We start from the raw sequence: 25,749 nt of genomic DNA on the forward strand, positions 1-25,749 counted from the left end.
TGTTGTCCAATAATTGCTGCATATGACGCAGCAGCTGGCTTGGCATTCTGTCACCAAGGTTAGCTTCATAGAGAAGCTGTTGCAGCTGTTGGCTTTCGGGGGCGTGACCCTGCAAATAAGCGTTGCCTTCAACGCCTCATAAATGTTGTCTGCTGGTGGGGAAAGCAAAAGGTCTCGAATTTCGCTGGCGGTTCATTGGGGCAGACTGCTCACCACATAATGGTATTTCGTAGAATCTGCTGTGATGCGCCATACAGGGAACTGTGATTGAACTTGATTAAACTACAATGCAGGATCCGCAGTCCAAGAGAGAGGCAGTTTGACGTCGACTCTGGACAGTGTCGGAATGTTAGTGCCTTGAGGTGTGTCCATAGCACTTGCTGCTAATTGTTGTGCCGGACGTGAGCGCGGCTGTTCGCGTTGCCGTTCGTGTCGCCGTTCGCATCGCCCGTTGCGACATGGAAAAGTGTTTCGAATATCCAAATTTTGGCCCATTAGACATAATGGAAATTGGCCCAGGAATTTTATGAATTTATATCAGACCGAAACTCGTATCAGCCAAGTCCGCATCACTGAGATCCCTTTCAAAAGCAGGAGCTCCCCCCCCCCCTTTTCACATATCCATTCAGAGGTGTCCACCATCAACTCACCTGGACGGTGTCCGTCCAGTGGTCCAGCAGGTGGGCAAAGGTGTCGCGTGTGTTGCCCAGAGCAGGGTTGGCCCCACCGGCCCACTTCAGTCGCTGCTCGATGGCCCCCGCCAGGGAAAGGTGGGCCTCCTTGGCTTCGGCCAGTGTGGCTGCCAGGGAGGCCGCCGCTTGCGCCGCCTTGCGCATCTCGGCCAGAAGGTTCGCCCTGGCAGCATAAGAAGCAAAGCAGCATGGCTGTTTGCTTTACAGGACTCCTTACTTCTTGCAAAACTCACAAAGATACGATCTCCAAATCCAGACACATTCTAATGTTGAAGGGGCCCCGCGACACCTTAGCATGTTGTCATAGGATGACCTTACTACTGGTAGGGTATGGGTTTGGGCACCAGAGTCCAGTAGTAAGCCACAACAGTTTTTTGCACCAAATCAATGTAGACAAGGAATAAAAGTGGATTTGGTGCAAAAAATGACGTTATGGCTTACCACTGTGCTCTGTTACCCCATGAATGTCCTGCCGAAAAAATTTCTCGAACCTGTCAGATCCTTTATTCACGTTCAACGAGGTTTCTAAGCACTACAGCTGTCTAGGCGAACGTTTCCTCTTCCGCACAAGAAACTCTCCAGGCCGCAGGCTGCCACGCTTCGAATGCTGCAGACCAGGTCTTATCCTAGTCTATCAACCCTAAGTTCTTACACGGACGCTTTTGAACCGGACTGTCCCGATTGTGGCGCGCGCAGCAATTTAGATCACATGCTCTGGCGGTGTCCCTCCTTACGCGGCCCTTAAGGGGAGACACTGCTCTTAAAAATTTTTCTTTATTTTTTGGTCGATTTTGATGAAACTTGGTGACTTTATGTATATTTGTATGCTGATTTCAAATATGCAATTACTTTTCTAGTATAATGTGTAGATCTAAAAATACAAAATATCTCATGTGCCTCTTGGGGAGCAAGTTTTTTTAAAAACTGAGTTAGTTACAAAGTAAATCAGCATATCACGATAATCTGCAACAGGAACTGTGTGCAGTGCGACAAAAATGGATGTTATAAACCCATTAGAACAAAAGTTATGGTATGTTGAACATTCACAAGTGAGTCATTTCAAGCTAGAATTTCACTCGTGAATGTTCAACATACCATAACTTTTGTTATAATAGGTTTAGAACATCCATTTTTGTTGCACTGCACACAGTTCTGATTGCAGATTATCATGATATGCTGATTTACTTTGTAACTAACTCAGTTTAGAAAAAAACATGCTCCCCAAGAGGAACATGAAATATTTTGTATTTTAAAAACTACACACCATACTAGAAAAATAATATCATATTTGAAATTAGCACACAACTATACGTAAACTCGGGAAGTTTCATCAAAATTGATCAAGAAATAAAGAACTTTTTTTCAAGTGCCATGTCCCCCCTTAACGCCTCACTGAAGCAGAGTGGTGCTCCAAGCTAAGAAGTTCGAATCTACTACACCAGTTAAGGGCTGTCCAGAGGGCCCACGACGCGGCGGTGAAGCTTGGCCTCCCCGTCCCCACGTGGGAGCGGCCCGTGGTGCTGCTGCCCTGAACGGCTGCGGTGCTCCTCGGGACTATCTTAATAAAGTTTATTGTCTGTCTGTCTGTCAAATATAAATGGAGTTACCATGTGAGCCCAGTGCTTTTTCTCTCCTATTGTAGTTATGCACATGCTGGAAACTATGCAGCAAGGGATGGCAAGGGGATGAGGCACTACCAAAAAGCAACTTTGTCGTGCACCAATGGACTTCAGAATTTTCTTTTTTTCTTCCTCTGACTACATCGCCTGCTACTTCTGGTTCAAACGTATGCAGTGCCAGCACGTGGTGGTACCCCATGGGTAGTCGCAGCACTTACACATGACACATGGCCTCCAAGATCATCTCCCAATGCACCCTTACCCCCCCCCCCCTGCTACACAGTTGGGAGAAGATAGATTGTGAAGGAGAGAGCAAGCCATTTTCCAAAATGAAGATAAAGGTCATGTGCCGTGGCCACATTGTGAAAGAAGTTGTATGACAATGAGGATTGCAGCAAACTAAAAAGATTTCCAGATTCATTCAGAAAATAAATGTGCTTTCATGTGGTAAGCCCACACTCTCCACATTCCACTGAAGTCCCACATTCCCACTGAACCAACCCATCACAGCCCTAATCTCTACATTACCCCTGAAGTTCCACATTCCCAATGAACCTGCCCATCACAGTCTTACTCTCTACAGTACCCCTGAAGTTCCAAATTTACATTGAACCCACCCATCACAGTCCTACTACATTCCTACTGAAGTTCCACATTCCCATTGAAACCACCCATCAATGTCCCACTCCCCCATTACCCCTGAAACTCCCCACACTGAGCCGATCCATCACAGTCCTACTCTCCACATTTCTACTGAAGTTCCACATTCCCAGCGAAACCGCCCATCAGTCCTACTCCCCCCATTACCCCTGAAGTTCCCCACACAGAGCCTGTCCATCACAGTCCTACACTCCACATTCCCACTGGAACCGCCCATCAAAGTCCTACTCCCCCCATTACCCCTGAAGTTCCATACACTGAGCCCACTCATCACAGTCCTATTCCCCATTACCCCTGAAGTTCCCCACACTGAGCCCGTCCATCACAGTCCTACTCTCCACATTCCCACTGAAGTTCCACATTCCCACTGAAACCGCCCATCAAAGTCCTACTCCCCCCCATTACCCCTGAAGTTCCATACACTGAGCCCACCCATCACAGTCCTACTCCCCCCATTACCCTTGAAGTTCCCCACACAGAGCCTGTCCATCACAGTCCTACTCTCCACATTCCCACTGATGTTCCACATTCCCAGTGAAACCGCCCATCAAAGTCCTACTCCCCCCATTACCCCTGAAGTTCCATACACTGAGCCCGCACATCACAGTCCTACTCTTCACATTCCTACTGAAGTTCCCCACACTGAACCTGCCCATCACAGTCCTGCTCTCCACATTACCCCTTAAGTTCCACAATCACAATGAACCCACCTGTCCCAGTCCTGTTCTCCACAGTCCCTTCATGGTAGCTGTCACAAGCAGACACGGCCATCATTGCCAGGTCGATGAAGGGGCAAATCTGTAGATGCTTGCTTTGCACGTTGGTTCCCCATGTCTCCTCTCTCTCCTCAATTCATTCAACTCCCCTCTTCTTACCCGACAGACACTGGGCTGTGCTTCTTACAAGGGCTACAGAAGTGACATTTTTTCCTCGCCACTGTCACGCACCCGATGCTGCCCTTTGCATCTCCCTAGCCTTTGAAGCACGGCTGCTAAACACAGTAAAATAATGTCTAGCCAGTTCCATACCATGAAAGCCGTTGGGCAGCGAAGCTGTTGCCCCTTTCATTCGCTCCCTTCAAGTCTCTTCATTCGCTTTGCCCGGTCACTTCTAAGTCACTTCTTTCTTATTTCTTTAATTAAGCTAAGTTAGGTCTTTAGTTCCAGTCGATGGCTCTGGTCATTGTGGGTTACCCAAGTCTTTTGCTGTCACCCCCAGTCTACTTTCTGCCCATTTCCGGGGCAACAGCTCGCCTCTCAATCAACTGCTTGAATTGCCCACCTTACGTAAGCTTTATCCTGTGACCCCTTTCCCTCTCTTCCTCTCATCAACTGCCCTCCTCTCCACCCAAGTCACATGACCTTTTTTTTTTTAACGTGACCATGCCAACAATGCCGATGGCACAAGGTCTGCATAATATACACCTTCGCTGTAAAAACATGCATGACATCCCCGGAGTGACATTCGCTCAGAAAGACGCCACAGACTCACCTGGCAGGCAGGGTCTGTCCTCCGGGGTTGGGCAGGGCCTCCTCGTGGAGCCAGTGGTGGGAGGCAAGGCGCAGCTGGCAGCGGTGCAGCCGCACCCGCAGCACCCCCTCCGCCTGGTCCAGGCGGCGCAGGACGTCGCGGTGGCGCTGTGCCGCCTCTAGGGACCTGACGGCCAACACGGCCTCGCTGCTGGCCTCCCAGCCGTCTGACAGGGACTCCAGGGTGCGGCTGGCCGGGGTCTCCAGCCGCAGCTGGCTCTGACTGCCTCCGTGGGGCAGGGCCAGCACGGCACACAAACACGAGGACAGGGCAAACGATGGCAGGCCCAGCATCTGCAACGAGACAGAAATACTCTTTCAATCCTTAAGCACTGGTAGCCGTTGGAAGAATCATATAATCCGGCACCTTTTCCACTGGTTTCGTTCTCGCCTTCAATACCATTCTTAAAGGGGACATCTCCTCGCCACTTATTTCTTCATAAAGGACGCGTACAATATCAGCACTAAGCGTTGAATTTATCACGATTTCGAGCTTGTCGGCTACAGTCTTATCTCTGAATGTGCGGTCACAAACGCACAAAATGGAGCGAAATCAGGTAATCGCGCACGATAGTCGTGCGAGAGAAGCAAGAGCGGGTGGGCGGCTGCATAGCAAAGCAGTGTGGGAGACAATTCACAACTGTTATTTCTCGTATATGGACCAGTCGAGAGTATGTACCCTGATGACGTCATGTGAATCACTGTTCTGGCATCACGAAGTGCACCAAAAGACAAGAAACGCCAAGAGAGAATAACGCGCTCGTTTTTGTTGTTGTATTTTCAGAGGCTGTCAGGGGCCCTTTATAAAAACAGGGCGTGCAAACACGGACACAGGAGAGTAGTCAAGACATTAGAAATGCCGCTAACAACTGAAAGATCACACAGCAACGGAGCCGAAGGTAGACACAAATATTTATCCGCGCATTCCCACGTAAGAGGCCATACTTATCAATCAAGTGCGAGTAGTGGCCTACGTGAGAGATAGCTGTTCACTCTGTCGACTTTTCTCTTATGTCCGTGTTTCCACGTCATGTCTTCTTAACATGAATACCTACCAACTAGCTCAGCTATATTCTAAGTTTGCCATTCTCTTTACTCCTGTATTTATTTATCGATTTACTCGAGTAAGAATGAAAGGAAGAAGTGTACTAACGCGAGATATCTATATTACTAATTTGTTTTATTTATTTATGCAAAGTGTACTAGGTCCAAGACTCCAAGAATATGCTAACCAGTGGGTTGTGTCGTCGCCCTTTAAGGCTGGAGGACGCGGCAGCGTTAAGGTCAGTCAATACTCGTGATATTTCTGGAGAAGAAAAAGATACTACGACTTCTGGAGAGCTATTTTCGATGCGTTCATCCAAACGAGATGTCCACAGTCCATTTCGGCAGAGCGCATTCAGTGATTCGAAAAAGCTGAGAGCCGTGATGTCACCTCGCTCTTGACCACATCACCGCACCGAACCCGCCGGCACATTCCTAGCATAAGAACAGACTGGACAAAATGCACAGAAACAGGAACTTTTCAAGTCTGAATTTGCATATGAATCTGTCCCAGATGTTTGAGAACGATGCAGGGAATGCGTACCGACCTTACAGCTGCGTTAGACGAGCGGCCGCATTAAACCTAAATCGAAGGCTAACACGATGAAAAGACATGTGCACCGAAAATCGGATCTCTGAGGGCTGCGTTCGTTGCACTGAAGTGCATTCCGTCCCTATCATTTGTGTCGAGAGTGTTTGAAAGCTTCGTGATGTCATGATGGCGCTGCAGAACAACCGGAAACAGGGGGCGCGCTTCTCGCCGAGCTCCCGCTATTCAGCGGCCACATCGAGAGGAGCTCCTCCGGCGAAGCGCTATATTTTATTTCCAGATTCCCCATTCAAACAGGGGGCGCGCCGCAATTATTGTGCGGCGGCGGCGGCGTGATCTCTCTTGGGACTTCGGCGGCGGTGCGAGCGGCGTGACCAAAAACAGGCGGCGGCGGCGGCACACACCTCTACTTCACACTTCTATCTTCCGCCGAACTTCAAGCAATAAATAAGACATTCAATACACACGCACCTGAACTCTGTAGATGGTGGCAATGCAGTGCTTGACAGGCAGGAACGCATGGTCTTCGGCCATGCCCGTCAGCAGCGGTGGCGAGAAGATCTGGTGCATGCACTGCAGGCACTGCAGGAACATCACGTCCTTCAGGTATGCGTCCAGGGCGTCCACGTGTGGGGGCTGCGTGACAGGAATGCAATTACGTCACTGCCACTGGAACATTTGGCGAGCCATTTAAGAGCACTCCAGCGTGCTTTGGCAATGCGACATCTGGCTGGTCAAAATCGAGTGCTATGAATACGTTTGGCTGGTTCTTTTAGATTGACGCACTACAGCTCGGAGAACTTCTAGGGCACTCCTATCTTTGTCCATATGGTGCGACTGAATTATGGTGGAGTTCTGTCCACATGGCTCCTAAACTTCCGTTACTAACCCGACGTCGGCCGTGGTGGTTTCCACCGCAGTTCCTGAGCATGTGTGCCTTGTTTGAAACAGAAGATGCACTGATGTGTTTCTTTACCAGCCTGGTGAGTGGCAGCACATTTGGCTCGTACACACTTTCTCAGGCTTGGCTAAGAGCGGGCTTCATACTATTGCAATCTAAGTCGAAGTGCGACAGCGATTAGTCTAACTTAGCACTACACTTTGAAGGGCGCACTAAAAGCTCAAGGCAAGCACTGAGCCAAGTTGAAGAGAGAGATTATTGCTTTAAGTTTTCTACACGATGATTGTTATCCATACTGGAAAGCTTTGTAAGCACGAAAGTAATGTAAATACAGCACATGGTCGCTGTTTCATTTGATAATGACAACGAAAATGCATTTATTTAATGAGTGAGTACACGATCATCTCGGTGCTGAGGTGATACGAGTCACCTGGCCAGGCCTCCAGCACCACCCAACACTTGTACACAGGCAGTGACAACAGGACACTGCAGCTTCACAAAGCCCAGGAAACGTAAACGGTGCAACACTCACACAAAGCGAGTAGGAGTTCCAAACGATGTCGACGCACTTCCAGTCAAGGTCTATGCCATTCAGTGTGGCATAGAATTTGGACAATTCGGTGGCAGTTTTGGCAAAGAGGCCGTGGAAACCTTGGACGAGCATCTTTCCAGGCGTCAGTCCTGAAAATAACGCACAAGAAACCATAACTGCACTTTGAGCTTGTTCAATGGTTTAGTCTCACTGTGACGTGTTCGTTTGCTCTGTCGCATGCTTAGCCCAAAAAGAATCATTAGCTAAGAAACCGAGTTCCCTACTTAAATTACTAACGAAAAACCCAGTGCTGTGATGCCTTAGCGTCCACGTGAAGCACATGAACTCCCGCACCCAATGGCAAAACCAATGAATTCTTACTCACCAGTGTCATCTGTCTTCAACAACTCGTCAAAAGCAACCTTGATGTCTTCCAGCGCTGGTGTTGGTTCATACTGCAAGAGCAAGAATTCAATGTCAGGCACACAATTGCCAACAGAATGCAAGTCATGATTCGTGCAAATTTAGCGCAGGTCTCAATCATTCTATAACTCTCGCCTAAAAAAAAACTTTAATCGGTCAGTCTCAATACATCACAGGAATTCACAAAGTCGAAAGGCATGCACTTTAAAGAGGAAAATAGAATGGAAATACACAATACTAAACTGTCTCTCTCGTGGAGGTCACTTGAACAGTGCACAGGGAAGTGGGAGGGGGAACAGAACAGAAGAGAAATAAAAGACAAAAAAGAGCAGCTGAGAAGAAGACTGAAAACAAGGCCAGCGTATGGCCAACTACAGTGACAAAGCGCAAAAAAGAAATGGCATTGGGACGCAATCATTACATCACGCTGGGTCGTGCATTTAGCATGCGCATTATGCTACAGTAGAATCTCGGTGATACAAATCCTACAGGGGATCGAAAATATTCGTATCACCCGAAATTGTGTGTTGCCAAAAAACTAGCAATATCCATTTCAAACTACAATATGAGCGCAAAACATTCATTTCCGTCTTTCACACTCACGAAGGCGATAGTAAGGAACGGAGCAGTCATTGCTCGACGGTTTCGGTACCCAAGTTCGTATCACCCGTCACGACATCGAAAAGTGTCCAGAACATCCGAATTTCGGCCTATCGGACACAATGGAATTCAGCCGGAGAATTTTACAAATTCGTATCAGGCCGAAATCCTTATCGGCCGGGTTCGTATTACCGAGATTCTACTGCATACATCCCTCTTCCAAAGCATGTAGCACCCACCGGCAACCCGTCGGTCATCTTCTGGTGCAGCTGCCTGGTGAGCTCCCCAATGAACTCCATGACGCCCTGGCCACCGAGGGGTGGCTCGTGCATGCTAGACACCAGGGCTAGCACACTCGTCTCCATGGATCGCTTCAGGGCCTCAGGCAGAATGATGTTCTGGAAGTGCACCACCACATCCTGCAAGCATACACAGTCGCTATAATCAAACAAGTGCGTCGCACTTAGTACAACGATCCTCTACCTGCCACATTCACTAGCTCAAGTATGACCGCCACAGTGTTTCAAGAACGCGAAAGAACAGCTGGTGTATGAGAAGATGTAGATGGAAGATAGATAACAATTAAACTCTTGCGCATTGAATTTAGAGTAACAAATAGGGGAATTCGTGCTCTTATGATCTCAGCAACTTTTCAAGACATGTGAAATTTCAGAATATTCTCCAAGTAACCATATTTTGTATTTCAAATTATTGATATATCGAACCATTTCACAATCTCCTTCGTGTTCGATATATCCGGGTTCATAGTAAAAAACAGAGCGAAAACTACAAGGACTAGACAGATGAAACAGGACTAGCGCCGGGTTTGACTATATCAAAGCCTAACAAATTTTCTTCGTGTTCCCAATTCTCCCGGCTGATCTATTGTTTACTTCTATGGATTGTACACAAATCCACTGAGAGCCCAGCAGGAGCGAAAGTGCAGCTGGAGGAATTCAATGTGAAGGCGATATGCCACCATTCGTAGATCAATAAGAGAAATGCTCTCACCAGCAAGGCTGCAAACACCTTGTAGATGGACTCGACCACTGCACACAGCTGCACAGTCTCAGCTGGTGGATCCTACGAAAATTCGATGGAGAAAACACCCAAAGTTTAAGGCTCCCTTGCGGCATATTTGTACACGGTAAATGAGCTCTAATGTGGTAGTCAGTACAGACTCTTTCTATAACACTTGAAAAGCACAGACTAGCGCAGTGAACTTGCCTAGCTGCTATGCAATTTCAACCATTCTTTCACAGACAACTGAGCCAAATGTTATACTTGCACGTGCAGCAGGGAGGTTGAAATTATGCTTGTCAGGCCATCCACTCTTTCCTTGAAGTGCTAAAATACCCATCAATCCTAAAATTTGCTACGACAGTAGCTGCAATTTCTCGTACATTAAAATTTGCGGAAATCCCAGACATGAGAAAAGTGGGTGGGGGCTTATTAGAACTTATTCAAGCTTTGTTATGAGCCCAATATTTACAAGTATTCTCAATAAACAGAATTCTCATAAAGGAAACGGAATGAAACGGCTGCTTAAATTGAACAACTGCCTCTAATATGACTGGTTTCATACTTCTATTCTGCACTCCTGTACACCTCTCAGTAAATGAAACTCCTGTTAAACGGAACACATTTTTCTGGTCCGTTCAGGTTCCGTTTAATGAGCGTATGCCGTATATATAAATGTGCATTATATTAATGAAGCTTCACATTACAACGAAGTATGCACACAGCTGTAATATTGGAACAGCAGAGACTGACACGCCACATCTTTAGACCCTCAATTTTTCCTAATCACGGTTCCTGCCGGTTCTGCTACAAGAACTTATTTGAATAAGCTTGCTCAAAGAAAGCACCAGTGCTTAAGTTCAAGAGCAAATAACGTCTATTTAGTTTTTAAATCTTTACTATTTCTGCACTTGAGCTCACACACAGTTAATTTCTCTAATTTCTTCTCGAGCTTGTATACGGTTGTAAGGAACAGGAATTCAAGCCCCGCTGTTCTTTTCACTGCATTCATTCATCATGAAACAACTAGCAATGCATAAGTGAATACAGTATAACCTCATTACAACAAACCTTCATAGTGAAGAGGATTTTGGTCTGTTGTAAAAGGAGTATGTAAAATCCAAGTACTCTTAAACAGACTTTTATGTAAACACCGAATGGGTCTGTTATAACCGGAGAGAATTACCAATCACAAACATGGTCTTATTCTTAACGAGGGACCAAAAAAAAAAAGAAAATGATTTTCGGAAAATTGTATTTTCAGTTTCTGTAGTCCTCTTTCTATCTGCTTCCAAATATTTTCACTGAAAACAACGTATAAATGCTACAAAAGTTTCTTTGCGTCTGCTGACTTGGCGAAAATCGTGGAAGTAGCAACAAAAAAATGATTTTTTCAAAATTACAACTGGGCAAGTTCTCCGTTTCAACTAGCTCCTCTATTCAGTAACAAGCGTACAAAAAGCACATGTTTGAAGTTCAATTCGAGGCCTCCGATTGGCTGCTTCTGCTGTGATGTTCGCTTCGGAAGCGTCGTCTGCTGCTTGTGCGTCGCGAGATCATGGCTGTCGAAAATTGCGTTACTTAGTGACGCGTTCGCACTCGTTCTGTGTTCACGGGTCGACGATAATTTAGAATATAATTATGCTTTAGTTTGGCAGCTGCAAGCGGAAGCTCAATCATCAGATTACGATAGCCCACCGCACTTGTCGCGAACATCGCAGACGTGACTCGTCGGACCCGCTGTCAGAGATTCTGCTTATCAGCACTCCGGAGCTTATGACGAAGACCACCACGGGGCAACTCTTTGTACTCGCGATCAAGCATGATGTACTTTGAAACATCGGGCAGCGCAGCCACGCACATCGCAACCGAGGTTTCTACTTGATGTCATGGCTAGGCCTAACTCCGCTCTGGGTGCCGATGTACGAGACGAATCCGAACTTTGCGGGCAAGAACATCGCACTAGCGGACATGCGAAAGCGAAGAAGGCGCGATGTCTTTCACCGCAAGCAACGAATTAATCGCCCGCTGGCTCCTCGGAACCGCGGATGGGCATTTTGCGCATCAGCAGCGGACCCCCCCGGCCAAGGTCGCCGCGCAGCGACCGCTCAGAGAAGCGGTGGCAGCGGCTAGCAATTTCGCGCTTCAGCGTCCCAAAACGCAACACCAAGCACGCTGCGCGCCGATTCTTTTGTTGCTACAGCTAGGCATAACTGACCATTGACAGACCGGAGATCGGCGGCCGTAATTCGTTCTTAAATTGGTACGTCGATATCCGCGGCGCGCTGTTCCTGTCCCGGAAGTATGCTAAGCGATGTTTGAAGTCGGAAGTTATTGAATTTGGGATGTCCGTGGTAGAAAAGTCCGCTGTAAAGGAGTCCTGACCACCTTGTTGGCCTGACATTTTAGTCAATTATATCCGAATGTCCGTTGTACCAGGATCCGTTGTAAACGAAGCTCAATCAATGGAACAAACATGGAGGTCGGCATAACGCCGCAAATTGGTATGTAGTATCCAAATGTCTATTGTAAACAGATCCGTTGTAATGAGGTTATACTGTACGTGTTAAGGTAATCATCTGAAGACAGACTGACCAGCTGCATGAGGGCCTGTCCCATCTCGTTCGCCACAGCGGCCAGCATGTGAAGGTCCTGCAAGAACCAGTCGGAGCCCCAGAACTGTAAGTCGGCCAGGCGCTCGGCCGAGGCGGCCGCAGTGGTCTCCAAGACAACCAGGTTCTGGGCGCATGGGCAGAGGGCACCAAGCAGGGCAGCCACCACCGCAGGCTTCTGGGACGGGTCTAGGAGCAGCAGAGAGAAAGGGATAGGGCATAGGTTGCCATGAAACAAAACCTTATTGCGGGGAGTATTTCATTTCCCATGGTGCACGGGTCACCTGTTGTTCATAAGCGATGGGGGAGATAACGAAAATGAAATGCAACGCTGCCTACAAGCTATCAGGTCTACTGCATTGCCCGGAAAGAATAAGAGTGAAGACGCAAGAACCAACTACAACAGGAAATAGGTAAATGGAAAAAAATAAGAACTACATATGCTAGAATTCTGTGTTTTCCATAATCATGGGTCTGTTTTGTTTTGTATTCTGAAGTACTTTATTCATGATGATGGCATTGCAGGTTTCATGTTTGTCAACCTGGAGCAGTGAAATTGTTTTTTCATTGTGCAAGGTGTGTAAGCTGAGGTGACATGCAAAGCAATGTGCATCGCTTATAGGCTGCTCTGGGCTTCTTTGCAATTGCCCGTTTGGAAGATGATTGCTTGTGTGTTGCACCCACTAAAGTTGGCTTCCCCATAAGGAGTGTCCCTTGCGCATGTGAATGCGCAAGGTGTTCGCATGTCCTACAATGTACTGCTTTTCCTGAAGGCAGTTTCCATGAGCAGGGTGGCACGACTACGCAGCAGTACGAGAGATTGTGCAGTTACCAATGTGCATGAGGAACTTGGTTCCATCTTTTTTGTTTGATTTGTTGCATTCTATGGGGAGCTCAATGAAAATGTCCCACAGAGTTTGTTCCTATTCCCTCAATTGCATTGCACAAACTTTTGCATCCATGCACGACTAGCTTGTAAGGGGAGATCCTGCTTCAGAAGCACGTTTTTTGTTTTTGAGCATATCGTTATGAAACTTTCACAGCTTACTTATTTTTATGTGCTGATTTCAAACATGCAATTATCGTTCTAATACAATATATAGATTTAAAACCATTAAATGGTTTCTGTATCGTTAGGAGCAAGATTTATTTTTAAACTGTGAGAGTTATAAACCAAATCAGCACATCACAATAACCTGAAATGAATACTGTATGCAGTAAAATAAGAATGGGTGTTCTAAACCCCATCGATCAAAAGTTATGGTACATTGAACATTTTGCAATTGAGCGATGTCAAGCTCAATTGCAAAATCTTGCTCCTAACAATCGCGATTTGAGTAGGATTAAATACTTCAAGTGCATTTAAAAGTCACAAAAGCTTGTAGGAGGCTTGAGCTTCACCTTCAAGAGTAGAATGTGATAGCGTAATTGCATTGCCTATTTGCATTGCCTTCGCGATCACTAGCCTGGCTTCACTTCTCAATGAACACCTAAACCGTGCCGCAAGGAAAGGAAAGTCTTTGCAGCTGTAAACTGGCTCTTTCAAACTATCCTAGAATGCCTACTGCAAGTACAGCTGCAAAGTGCCCACTACGACATAAGTCTTCCTTTTGCGAATCAGCAAAGGGCCCAATACACGTCCATAAGGCAACATGTGCACCTGCGCATCTGCACACGTTGATGCTGTTGATAACCTGCTCAACTGCGCCTGTGGATTGCACAGCTGTGCGTGTGGTGCACAGTTGCGTGTGTGTCTAAACAGCGTGGATTCACGGTACAAGCGCCTCATGCTGCCGTTTGCAAGTTCGCCACCGCTGCGTCGTGCGAGACCGCTTTAGTGCGCGTCGCTTTGTAGAAACCAAAGTAGCTTGCTGTTGTTGAGCGGTGCGAGCGCCAAGAAACAGTTGATGCACTGACAGCGAGCGTACACGGCATGTTTTTTTAGGCAACAATTCAAGCACACCGCACCTCGTTGTGCAGGACTGTGCGGTGATGTAGGGTGCGCGTTGCTTGCAAAATGCTTGTCTTCGCCGCATTTAATGAACAGACTTCTCGGTGCACCTGTGCACGATCCAGAGTGAAGCAGGCATGAAGAATGCACAAACACACGCATACGGCATACAGCAAGCGGCCCGGCTGTGATGGCTTGAGCCGAGTAGGTGACGCGCTGCACGCAACTAGCTAGGGATGATCGGCTCCATGTGCGGTACCGCGCTTCTGTGAAACACTGTCAATTCATTGCCAAGGCGGTTTAACTGACTTGTGAGCATGCAGCGGATGCCGCTTCACGATGCGAAAAGGCTTGTCACCGGAGGGGTCGTTAGCACTGTTTAATAAAAATGTGCGCGGGGGGGAGGCTTGGTCGCTACGTGCACGTTTTTAAGGGCAAATCCATATACAATGAACTACTGATATAACAACCACTTTTCGCGACACTTAGAGTTCGTTACAAACGGGTTGCAAACTTTAAGACGTAACATACTGTACTGCTTAGACTAGCACACTACTGCTATTAAAATACTGCTACAATTTGATTTAGCTTCTATTCGACACTAACATTCACTTTGACTAGCGACACTCGGACAAGCGTACTACATTCTTTTGAAGCCTCGTTCTGAATGTTCTGTTCTGTTCTGTTAAGAGGTTCTTTTTCAAGCTGATATAATTACATGCATGCAATTTCTTTTTCCATATTCAATAAACTGTCCTTTCCCCACATGTAACACTTTAAGAAGTAGAAAAGCTTATCTTTAACTTTTACACATTTATCTGTGAATTATTTGCTGCACAAAATATGGCGATCGATACGTGCTTTTAATTTGCATAAATCTTAAGTGACCACGCGTAAAGGCACCAAATTGCTTATTCATGTAACTAAATTACAAAATTAATTCAAAAAAAGGAAGGAAAATGCCTTATTCTCACTCTGCTTTTCAAGCAGTTGTTCGTTTGCACACTCTTTTTCTCGGTTTTCATTTTTTACGGTATCAGTCTGTGTGTCTGCAACAGTCTTTCCATCACTGCTGCCTGAAAGAAAGGAAAAAAAGCAAAATAAACAGAAACAGAATGCCTGCAGAGTTGCTCTTTGCTAACATGTATTCTGAGATTCTTGTTCATCATTTAACCTTTAAAGGTATCGACAGCAGAAAGCTTCGGAGGTTAAATTGTGCTTACTAAACTGCAAATGACCCACAAGCTGGCAAAATCAGCGCGCGTTCAGGGCAGTAAAATGTAAATTTTATTAATCTTTAAATTGCTGAATCACGTAGCAGTGCGGTAACAGTGATGGGCAACAAGATTAGGCGCATTCTGTACGGTCGGTGCACACGGTACATATATACACGTGGTTTTGTTTTCCTAGGTGCAGCTAAGCACCTAGAATGCGATGGTTTCTGCAAGGATTCTTTGGTTTTTGTGCTCTTCTTACTGCATGAGCGAAAGAACTGCTGGCCCGATGCAATGGCCCCTTTTTTGCGTTATAGAGCATGGCAAACACGTGTCTGTCAAGCAATTTGAAAAGGTCACACCTCTTCCCTCCCTTGCCATCTCTCCTCTACCTGCTACGCAAAAGAGAGCTGTGGGACGATGCCCTTCGCGACGGACCTCCCGAGGTCCTCGAGCCATAGTACAACGGGCTCGACACATCGCCGGAATCATCCTAGGTCAGACCCCGAACTAGCGCTTCCACCCTTCTTGCTCAATTGCAATACACTCAAACCTCATTATAACGAAGTCACATCTGCCATGAAAATAACTTCGTTATATCCGAAAATTCGTTATAAACATTTATTTTTAACACTGCAGCTATGACAAGACTATTTTTCATTTACTTCGTTATAACCGATCATTCGTTATATCCGTGTTCGTTACATCGAGGTTTGAGTGTATTAATAATAAAGATGTTTTACTCTCTCCTCGGTCTGACAGCTGTGTACTCACTACCACACAAGATAATCGTAGAACATCAATAATATCTGTTTGGCTTCTGACAGAGTTGATGTTAATACAGTAGAACCCCGCTGTTACGTTCCTCACTGCTGCGTTTTCCCGGCTGTTACGTCGTTTTCCGCCGGTCCCGGCATAGCTCCCATAGAATACAATGTATTGGGAACCCCGCTGTTACGTCGTAACTGTCGGACCGTTCCCGTATGATACGTCGCGAAGTGCGCTCGGAGCCGACCGAGTGACTACCAAAGAGAGCGGCCATGGTGCATTTTCACGCAGCTTGGCCTCGTTTGACCGTAATATTAGCCGCATGAGAGGCACAAGCAACAGAATCTTTCAACTGATGCAAACAAAAGCATGGCCTTCGAGATTCAAATTGCAAAGATGGCGTCTATGACGTAACTGCTCGCGAAAGCAAGGCCTTCGAGATTGGCATTTACTATTAACAAAAGCATAGCCTTTGAGATTTGTATTGCACAAACATGGCGTGTATGACGTAATTGCTTGCGAAAGCAAGGCCTTCGAGATTGGCATTCACTTCTGCCATCGCGTTGGCGTAGACTCATCATCATCGTTATTTGTCGGAGAACGGGAGGAGTTCGAGCTGGTTGGAGCTTGCATGGTCGTGCGTGCGGTTCACGGTCGGACTCGCCGCGCCGGTCGTGATTGCGTGTGCTTAGTTCTTTCATACCTACAGCTGTTGGTGTTAAAAAAATCACATACGTTGATTACATTTCTGTGGATGAGGCCGTCCTAAGCTCCGCGTTTCTATCCATCGACTAGATCGCGGCTGAGCGCGCCGATTTTCGTGCTGCTCGTAAGAATTGAAATAAAATTCTGTACCACTAAATATTTTGCCGTTTTTCGGCTCTTATGTTTCCCGTCTCTTACGTTTATTTCCTACGGTCCCTTCAAAAACGTATCAGCGGGGTTCTACTGTATCTGTTTGGCTTCTGACAGAGTTGATGTTCCAGAGTGCAGTTATTCATTTTACTCGCTCCACCCAATGCTGGCCATATTGTTCAACAGCTTCAACCAGCAGCGACCACTGTGACGTTTTTTTTTTTTAAATCTAGCTGCGACATTCGAAAACACAACAGATAACAATCCCATTGAGCAGCTCTTGGTTGCAGATGTTCACACCGCCAATCCCATGAACACAATGCAAGGGTACGCATGCAACTCACCTTGGGCAAGCGACATGACTGCAGCCTGAGCATCAGGCAGGTAGTCGGGTCCTTCAGTTTGCTTGCGTTTCAGCACCTGTGCACCCAGCATAAGCAACATGGTCACAGGTGAACTTAACGCCACAAAACAACAAGACAAAGACAACCTTAATCAACAACTGTGCCACTGCCTCATGCTATTTAACCCTTCTCTCAGACGGTAACGGTAGAATTTTAAGTAAACTAAAAAAGCCTGCATTATATTTGCAGTACAGTTCTGCCAACGACGCAAAGGGCTTTGTCAGAGCAACAATGCAGCAACATAGTTGGTGGGTTTAAATGATTTAACATCCCAAAGCGACTCTGGCTATTAGAGACGCCGTAGTGGAGTGCTCCAGATAATTTCCGGAAATTTATCAGGATAATTTTAATCCCGATAATCTCCGATAATTATCCGAATAAATTTGCCTCCATCAAAATGCAATCACCGTGGCCTGGAATGGACCCGCAACTTTCGGGTCGGCAGCCGAGCACCGTAACCGCTCTACCACCAACGCAGGCATCGCATCTCTGTTCACACGAAGATTTGAAAATGAACAAAAAGTCGCAACATTGGCATAACACATACTGAAGTGGGCAAAGAGCACAATCTCATAATTCGACAAATGCCTCCCAGAGAGGGGGGAGCGTGGACTGCTGTCATGTAGACTGGACAGGGAAGCAACTCACAGCCATGATGTGAGAGTTGCAGTCTGCCACGGCCGACTGGAGCTCGTAGTGCTGAGCCAGGGCAGCCTGCGCGAATGTCACGTCCGTTCCGAGGCCGTAGTGGTGGTGGAACTCCGATATCACCTCCTGACACCTGGAACACACGAGAACAAGGAATGGCGTAGCTTCAAACCACCTTTAGGGTCATAATGATTGAATACAGTCAACGTCCGATTTTTCGGATCTCCCTAGGGACCGTGAAATCGTCCGAAAAATCGGGCAGTCCAAAAAAACGAATTCATGCTTTTTTTATTCCGGTCAAGTGGTCAAATCGCCACAGCCACGTCCAAAACAGATTTAATGGCTCCCAGTACAACTATCAGGCATTTTGGTGCGCGCCCAGGCTCTCGCAAATACAATCGGTACCTGCCACAAACCCCGCTAACTACGTACGTGCAAACCGCCACTTTTGCATCTCGTGATGAGCGCCGCTGACACCAGCAAAGCGCGGATTATATTACGGCTCTCTCGTATGGAGTGTTTGGAAAACGATCACGTGGAGCACAAAGACTGTGGCGGACGAACGGACGAATCGTCCGGCTTTCCACGATGCGTGTGCGCATGTAAACGATGCGCAGCATTTGCTGCCTTGTCAAGCCGATCGTTTCTAGTTGTGTGCAGCAAATCGCCAACTAAGCTGACGCCGTCACTGTACTGTTGCTGTATCATACGCATGCATTTATCATGAAAGGGTTCGTGATGCGCAATTTCTTCCTGACCGCACACAGGCGCTGCAATGGCGAGCTGGCTTCGTCCGTGAAGGCAACGTGTCTGTGCGGCGCAATTAGCGGTCTCGCACAAAGAGGCAGCAGGAATGACGGCGCGTTTGGATTCACGCCTATTAAACGCATGCAGTACGCATACAACTGAGCTAGGCCCTATGCACTACCGAGCAGTTGTCAGGGAGGAGGCACTCACAACACGTGTCGTCGATAACACGCTTTATTCCCTACTGCCCCTTCTCCCCACCGTCGCCACTGTCCATCCTCCTGATGATGATGACGGCACCAACTGTCGCGCCGTCTCTCGGCCTTACGGTTGCCGCCTCCGCCACACAGTCCTTACACGTCTCCACGTCTCCCCCCGTACAACGTGAACCCATCTGGGGCATGTCCAGTTGGGGTTCATAGTACACTGTTAGCATGGTCAGCGTGGGCTATCCCTCGACGGCGTCCTGTCGTGGGATCTGTCAGCAAGAAATCATTAGTGCCTACCTTCTTCGTAATCCTGAAGGGGCCTGAACGTCTTGGTGCGAGTTTTGACGATACGCCTGTTGCTGCATTACTTAGGGTATGGCTGTCCAGGAGAACGAGGTCGCCTGGCTCCAGGGTAACTGGCCGCCTGTGGTGGTCGTAATGTGCCTTTTGTTTTGCATGAGCAGAAACTTGTTGTGCGTGAGTAAACTCAAGGGCCTGGGCAAGGCACTGCCGAACTTCTTCGGAAAAGGCATGATAGGCCGCAGAAGGCGGTTCAACGTTGTCCTTGGTGCCAGGTGGTTCCCATGGAGTGCGCAGCTCTCGGCCATAACAAAGGAAGGCTGGTGTAAAACCTGTCACAACACTCTCCGCAGTGCAGAGGGCAAAGGCGATTTAAGAGATGTGCGAGTCCCACTCCTTATGGTTGGTGCAGTAGGCCCGAAGGCAACTGTACCGTTGTGGAGTTCTACCATCTGTCCCGTGGGGCGGTAAGGCACAGTATGACGGTCTTTGATGCCCCATTGCTTTAGAAGGCCTTTCCAAAGGGTGCTGACGAATGGTCGGCCGTTGTCGCTAGAAATTGATACCAGTATGCCATGGCGGCTGAAGATTTGCCGCATACAGTCAACAATGTTTTGGCTAGTAGCGGCTCTCAGAGGAAACAATTCAATGAACTTTGTGAACTTGTCCACCACCACCAGCAGGTACTGGTGGCGCCGAGGTGTGAGCGGTAGCGGTCCAACGACGTCTACACTGAGCTCCTCCATCGGCGCAGTGGCCCACTGGCTGCTCATAAGGCCTGCTGGCTTTTGGCGATTGGCCTTGGAACGCTGGCAAACTTTGCAGCATCTGACATATTTAGATATGTTTGCTCGCATACCTAGCCAAACGAAGCGAGGAGAAACACGCTGCAATGTCTTGAAAAAACCTGCATGTGCGCTAGTGGGGTGATCATGTGCCATTTTCGACACGAGAGTCCGCAAGCACGCCGGTAGCCAAGGCACTTTTTGGTTTCCTCTTTGCTGAACGAGTAACCCACTAGACTCCAGTTCTGTCGAAGCGGCCAAGTCCTTAATTAGGCGTGAGTGTGGGTCATCATCCAGGAGTGGTGTACCCTGCATGACGCTTTTGAGTTTGGCAAGCAGTGGATCACGACTCTGTTCCTCAACAAGACGTTCAATATCGCTCAGGAGAGTCGTATCATCTGTCGTAGAGAGAGGGGCAACTGTCTCGAATGTGATGTGTTGCTCGGGCTCTTGGATGGTAATGGGAAACAATGTTTCGGGTAGAGTCTAGCTAGGGTTATCTGGACAGTTCAAGGGAGCTTGGCTAAGAGCGTCAGCTGGAATGTTGGCAGGTCCCCTCCTATGTTTGACCTTGCAGTTCAGACCTTGCAGCCGGAGGACCCACCGCTTTACTCTTGGTGAGGCCTGATCTGTGTGAAACATCCAGGACAGAGAAGAATGGTCGCAATGGATTTCAAATTCCGTAAATTCGAGGTAAGGCCTGAATTTATCTACCGCCCAGACCACTGCCAAGCACTCCCATTCCTGAAATGTGTACTGTTTCTCTGCCTCAGTGAGCACCCTACTTATAAATGACACAGGCCTCAATTCCTCAGGGCTAGCCTGGAGAAGCATGGCTGCTATTCCAATACCACTAGCATCAGTCTCCACCACAAAGGGCCGGTTGAGATCGGGGAGGTTCACCACGGCATCATGAGCTAGAGCTTCCTTCAGTCTCCCGAATGCATCCTCTTGCTGGTTTGTCCACTGCCAGGGTGCATCCTTCTTTAAAAGGCTGGTTAGGGGGTGAGCTGTGAGAGAAAACTGAGGTATAAAGCTTCGATAATAACCCGCCAAGCCAAGAAAGGCTTGAAGCTGTTTGATTGTTGTTGGTCGAGGGTATTGCAACACAGCAAGCACCTTGCCCTCTCATCAGGTCTACACTGCCAAGGTGAAATTACATGTCCGAGGAACTTGAGTGAATTGCGGCAGAGTTGGATCTTGTCTGGGTTAATGGTGAGGCCTGCTTTCCTGATGCGCTCTAGTACGCATTGAATGTGTTCCACGTGGTCATCAAGGGTGTCTGAATAAACCAAGACATCGTCTAGGAATGCCATTGCAAATCTGTGATTTACACCATCCAGAACAGTATCCATCAAAGTTTGGAAGGTTGCTGGCCCACCTGCAACACCGAAGGGCATCCTGGTAAACTCCTAGGTGCCCTGGTGGCAGATAAATGCGGTCTTGGGAATATCCTGCTCCCGCACTGGAATCTGGAAAAACCCTTGCGAAAGGTCGAAACTCGAAAACCATTGCGCCTGGCCCAACTGTGCCAAGAGCCAGTCAGTCCTGGGCATGGGAAAGGCAGGCACCCCTTGTACGGCTATTCAGTGGCCGATAATCGATGGCAAGGCGGAAGCCACCAGACTTTTTTGCAACCAGAACAGGGGTGCTTGTCCACTAGCTGGTGCTCGGGCGTATGAGTTCATGTTCCAGGAGATCAGCGATGCAACTGTCCATAATGGCCTTTTTTTTAGCATTGACAGGGCGAAGCTTGCAACCTACAGGTTGGCTATCCCCAGTGTCAATGCAATGTTCAGAAAATGTTGTGCAACCTGGAGTAGCTGTAATGATTGGGCTGAAGTTCTCAAGCACTTGTGCGAGACATGGGTCTACATTTACTTGAGACGCGAGGTGTGTGGGGTTGTTGGGGGCTGGAATTTCTGAGCTTGGCAGTAGGCGCAGGTCGCTCGGCGAATATTGCTTGCGGGTCGTAGATCTCTTCGCTGTCTAGCCCTCCTTTAGGCCGGCACTCTCCCTTGACGAAAGGCACCATGCACTGCGGTTCAGTACCGATCGTCCAACCTCCAAGTGCAACATGAAGGGATATTCCGGTCACAGTCAGGAAGTCTCTCCCGAGTACTACATCCCTAAAAAGGTCAGGCACACACAAAAACCGCTGCCGGCGAGAGCCTGCTGCCCAGTGTATCTTGCATCGGAGCGAGGTAGCAGATTGGGACCAATCTGTGGCCAGGTGGAGTGCACGTACCTCTCTTTTATGGCTGGCTCCTGTTGCTTCGGTGGCTGCCATCGCCTGCTGTCCCAGAAGGCTTACGCTGGACCCAGAGTCTAAGGGCGCCTGGAACGTCGTCGCACCGATGCGGATGTCGAGCAGGGGTTCCTTTCGGCCAGCAGTAGTCGCAACCTGGAGCGCGCTGTCGTAGATGCCCGCCGGCGCAGCATATACCAACGTCGGTTTCCCGGAAACCGATTGTCTGGGCATTCAGCCCGCATGTGCCCCGGTTGACCGCAGTTGAAACACATGGGCGGCACATTTTGCCTAGCCGTAGCGCACTGGTGGGCAACATGGCCGATCCCTCCGCAGCGCTGGCAGTGGACCTGTCGTGTGTTGGGCCGCTGCCAACGAGCGGCCGATGGCGAGGCATAGGCTGACGGCTGCGTTGGCTTAGGGACGGTAGAGGCCGGATGGAACTGATCATGGTCGTATGACGGTTGAACAGCGGCAGGGTGTAGTGGCCAGTGGTATGCCGAGGCAGTGCTGGCCGAGGACACTGCGGTAGACGTAGCCGTACCCACAGCATCCGTCATTGACATCGGTCACGGTCCGAGAGCGTTAGCGGCTGCCATGTGTGGTCGAAATGCCAGGTCCCTTGCGACTTGATTTGCTGGTGCAGGCGGCGGCTTGTACTGCGAACGCCGCCACGCTCTTTGCATCAATCCATCCGCTGCCGCGGCGAGCTCCTTCAAGGTTGTGAATATGACCCTTCAGCGAGGTCTTGCAGCTGCGGGTGCATTTGGCGGAGAACCCGCTGCACTTTTTTCGTCCTCAGTCACCGGCACTCCGATACGATCATAGTATGCCGATATGACGTATATAAATTCCTTTAAATTTTCCTCGGGGGTGCTGAGTTCGCTGTTCGAGCTCCTCCTTCGGGCGGCGTTTGGAGTCGATAGAAGCAAACTCCGCGCGGAAAGCTTTTGTGAATTCGTCCCACGAGTTGAAAGCGCCGACGAACCGCCACCAAAGCTTAGCGCTGCCCTCCAAGGCAGCCGGCACCACGTTGCGAAGTCTTTTGGCCTCATCGATACCGGGCACGAGGCAAAAGTTCTCCAAACGTTCCACGAACACCTCTGGCAAATCCTTGAAGCCCGAGAACTTCAGCGGTTCAACGAGCGGTGTAGAAGTCACGGCATGCGGCTGCGAGGGTTGCGGTGGTTGCGGCACGGGCACCGGCACACCTAGGCCTACCGGCGCGGCCATGACTGTAGTGGCCATCACACGTTTCTGCAGCAGGGAGGCGACTTGCTCGCGCTGGATCACCGATCCATCGGTTTGGCCGATGAGATACTGCACGACCTCGTCCGGAACGATTACGTTTTCCATTTGATCCCGGACGAGCCCCCACTTGTCAAGGAGGAGGCACTCGCAACACGTGTCGTCGATAACACACTATATTCCCTACTGCCCCTTCTCCCCACCGTCGCCACTGTCCATCCTCATGATGATGATGACGGCACCGACTGTCGCGCCATCTCTCGGCCTTACGGTTGGCACCTCCGCCACACAGTCCTTACACAGTCAAGTAAGGGTCGTCAGCGATTAAGCCGTACTGGCGCACTTGCCAGCTGTCGCCATCACGCCTCCCTGCATTTCTGCTGTTTATCCGTAGACATCGCCGCACGGCACCTTGATAGCGGCCCCTTTGAATTTCTGGTCTGCTTCACCCCATAACGCTTCGGCAGTGCGGCAAAGCTGACTTTCGGACTCTGCTGCTGTCGGAAACAGATCGACTCTCGAAAGCGCTGGTTCGAACCTACGAGATGACAGACGCGGCAGAGGTGGGGGCTTCAAATAATGCCTTTCGGACCTGCAATTTGGGCAGAAAGTCCGAAAAATCCGGCGCGGAAGAGTTTCAGTGTCCGAAATTTCGGACGTTCTAATATATGGACGTCTATGGGGCTCGTGACGGTGCCGCGAAAGCGTCCGAATTTTCGAGCATGTCCGGAAAATCGGGCGTTCGAAAAATCGGCAGTTGACTGTAGTTAAAATGTGAGAATAACCAAAGTGACAATGTACTCCTCAGGAACACTAGAGCAAGCCTGTCCTGAAGACTTATTAGGCACGACAAAAGATTAGACGCAAGAACCAAGGTGGCTTTCGTCTTTTGTTGTGCTTTAAAGGGACTCTGAAATGGTTCTGACCATTTTGTATGCTTTCATTTAGCTTGCAGCATCCTTTCGGCCTTTAAGGGGAGACGCTCCTCGAAACAACTTTTTTAAAATTTTTTGCAATAGAGACTTGAAAATTCTGCTATATGTATAGTTTTTCATGCAGATTTCAAATATGTCATTACTTTCCATGTAGCTGCTACAGTTGTTGAGTTGTGTCATACACAATAGAAAAATGTTACACTTATTGCGGGAACTCTTTTATGTACTAAACTTTCAGTAAAATCATTGGGTTGAATCTTATTAGACTCTTTGTAGACTGTAGAGTGCTAATATCTATCCAGATATTCCACAGAGATAATGGAACTACACTCAAACCTCATTATAACAAAGTCACATCTGCCACGAGAATAACTTTGTTATATCCGAAAATTCGTTAGAAACGTTTATTTGTAACACTGTAGCTATGACAAGACTAGTCTTCATTTACTTCGTTATAACCGATAATTCGTTATATCCGTGTTCGTTATATCGAGGTTTGAGTGTAATAAAAAAAAATTGTACTCTGTAACTGATTATTTTCAGTCTCCTTTGAAACAGTAACCGAATATTTTCACAAGTAATGCTGATAGATATTGCAATTTCAAGTAGATATTTGCATTCTACATGTCTTGAAGAATACGTGTGCCAAGTTTCGTTACTATACAATAAATATGAGTTTATAAAAGGCTGCCCGCAAAACGTGAAATTGTCGAAAAAAATGAAAATGAGAAAAACAAGTTTGAAAGTTTGAAACGTTGGCATTTATCAGAAAAAAACACTATTTACATCAAATTGGGCCACAATCCGCCTCCACGTGTGCGTGGACGAAAGTGTAGACTCGGGGCAATCGGAATTTTCACAACACAGTTCGAGGAATGCCGAAAGTCTGCGCTTTCCAGCCGCCTCTCGGACGCCGAGCTTCCGTTCGCGGCAAGGGTGGCATGCCGAACCCGCCACAAGTGCCGTGAGCGCGCCGATTTCGCAAAGCATCGTGTTGACAGTAGGAGCACCTACAAGTCTAGGCTCACTCTCAAAGAATCCAATCTTCTTTTGGGATGCACTGATAAATTCCACCGCAGCGTCAATTTCACAACCACTGTCGCGGGGTTCGGTGTCGGCGTTAGGCCTATCCGATATCGGAGCGTCGGGGGCATCGTCCATCGCTGTCGCTTTGGGAAGCGTCCGACGCCGTTTCCCCTCGATACTTGTGGCGAGTCCTGAACTTTCGAACATCAGAACGCTTTTAGGGCTTGCC

At 48.2% G+C, this 25,749-nt stretch overlaps 1 protein-coding gene across 1 annotated transcript; it reads right to left on the minus strand.

The window, feature by feature from the left end:
* Positions 1-641: 641 nt before the first annotated feature.
* On the minus strand, positions 642-18,155 carry LOC125756156 (serine/threonine-protein kinase SMG1-like; the record flags this gene model as incomplete). Its single annotated transcript, XM_037665701.2, is given in 11 exon segments — positions 642-855; positions 4,463-4,794; positions 6,566-6,730; positions 7,528-7,676; positions 7,913-7,982; positions 8,790-8,969; positions 9,562-9,633; positions 12,166-12,371; positions 15,108-15,209; positions 17,315-17,390; positions 18,023-18,155. Coding segments are annotated over 11 exon segments (1,699 nt in total), but the record flags the coding sequence as incomplete, so codon positions are not given.
* Positions 18,156-25,749: the final 7,594 nt, after the last annotated feature.

The sequence above is a fragment of the Rhipicephalus sanguineus genome, chromosome 7 (genome assembly GCF_013339695.2).
Source record: "Rhipicephalus sanguineus isolate Rsan-2018 chromosome 7, BIME_Rsan_1.4, whole genome shotgun sequence".
Taxonomy (NCBI): domain Eukaryota; kingdom Metazoa; phylum Arthropoda; class Arachnida; order Ixodida; family Ixodidae; genus Rhipicephalus; species Rhipicephalus sanguineus.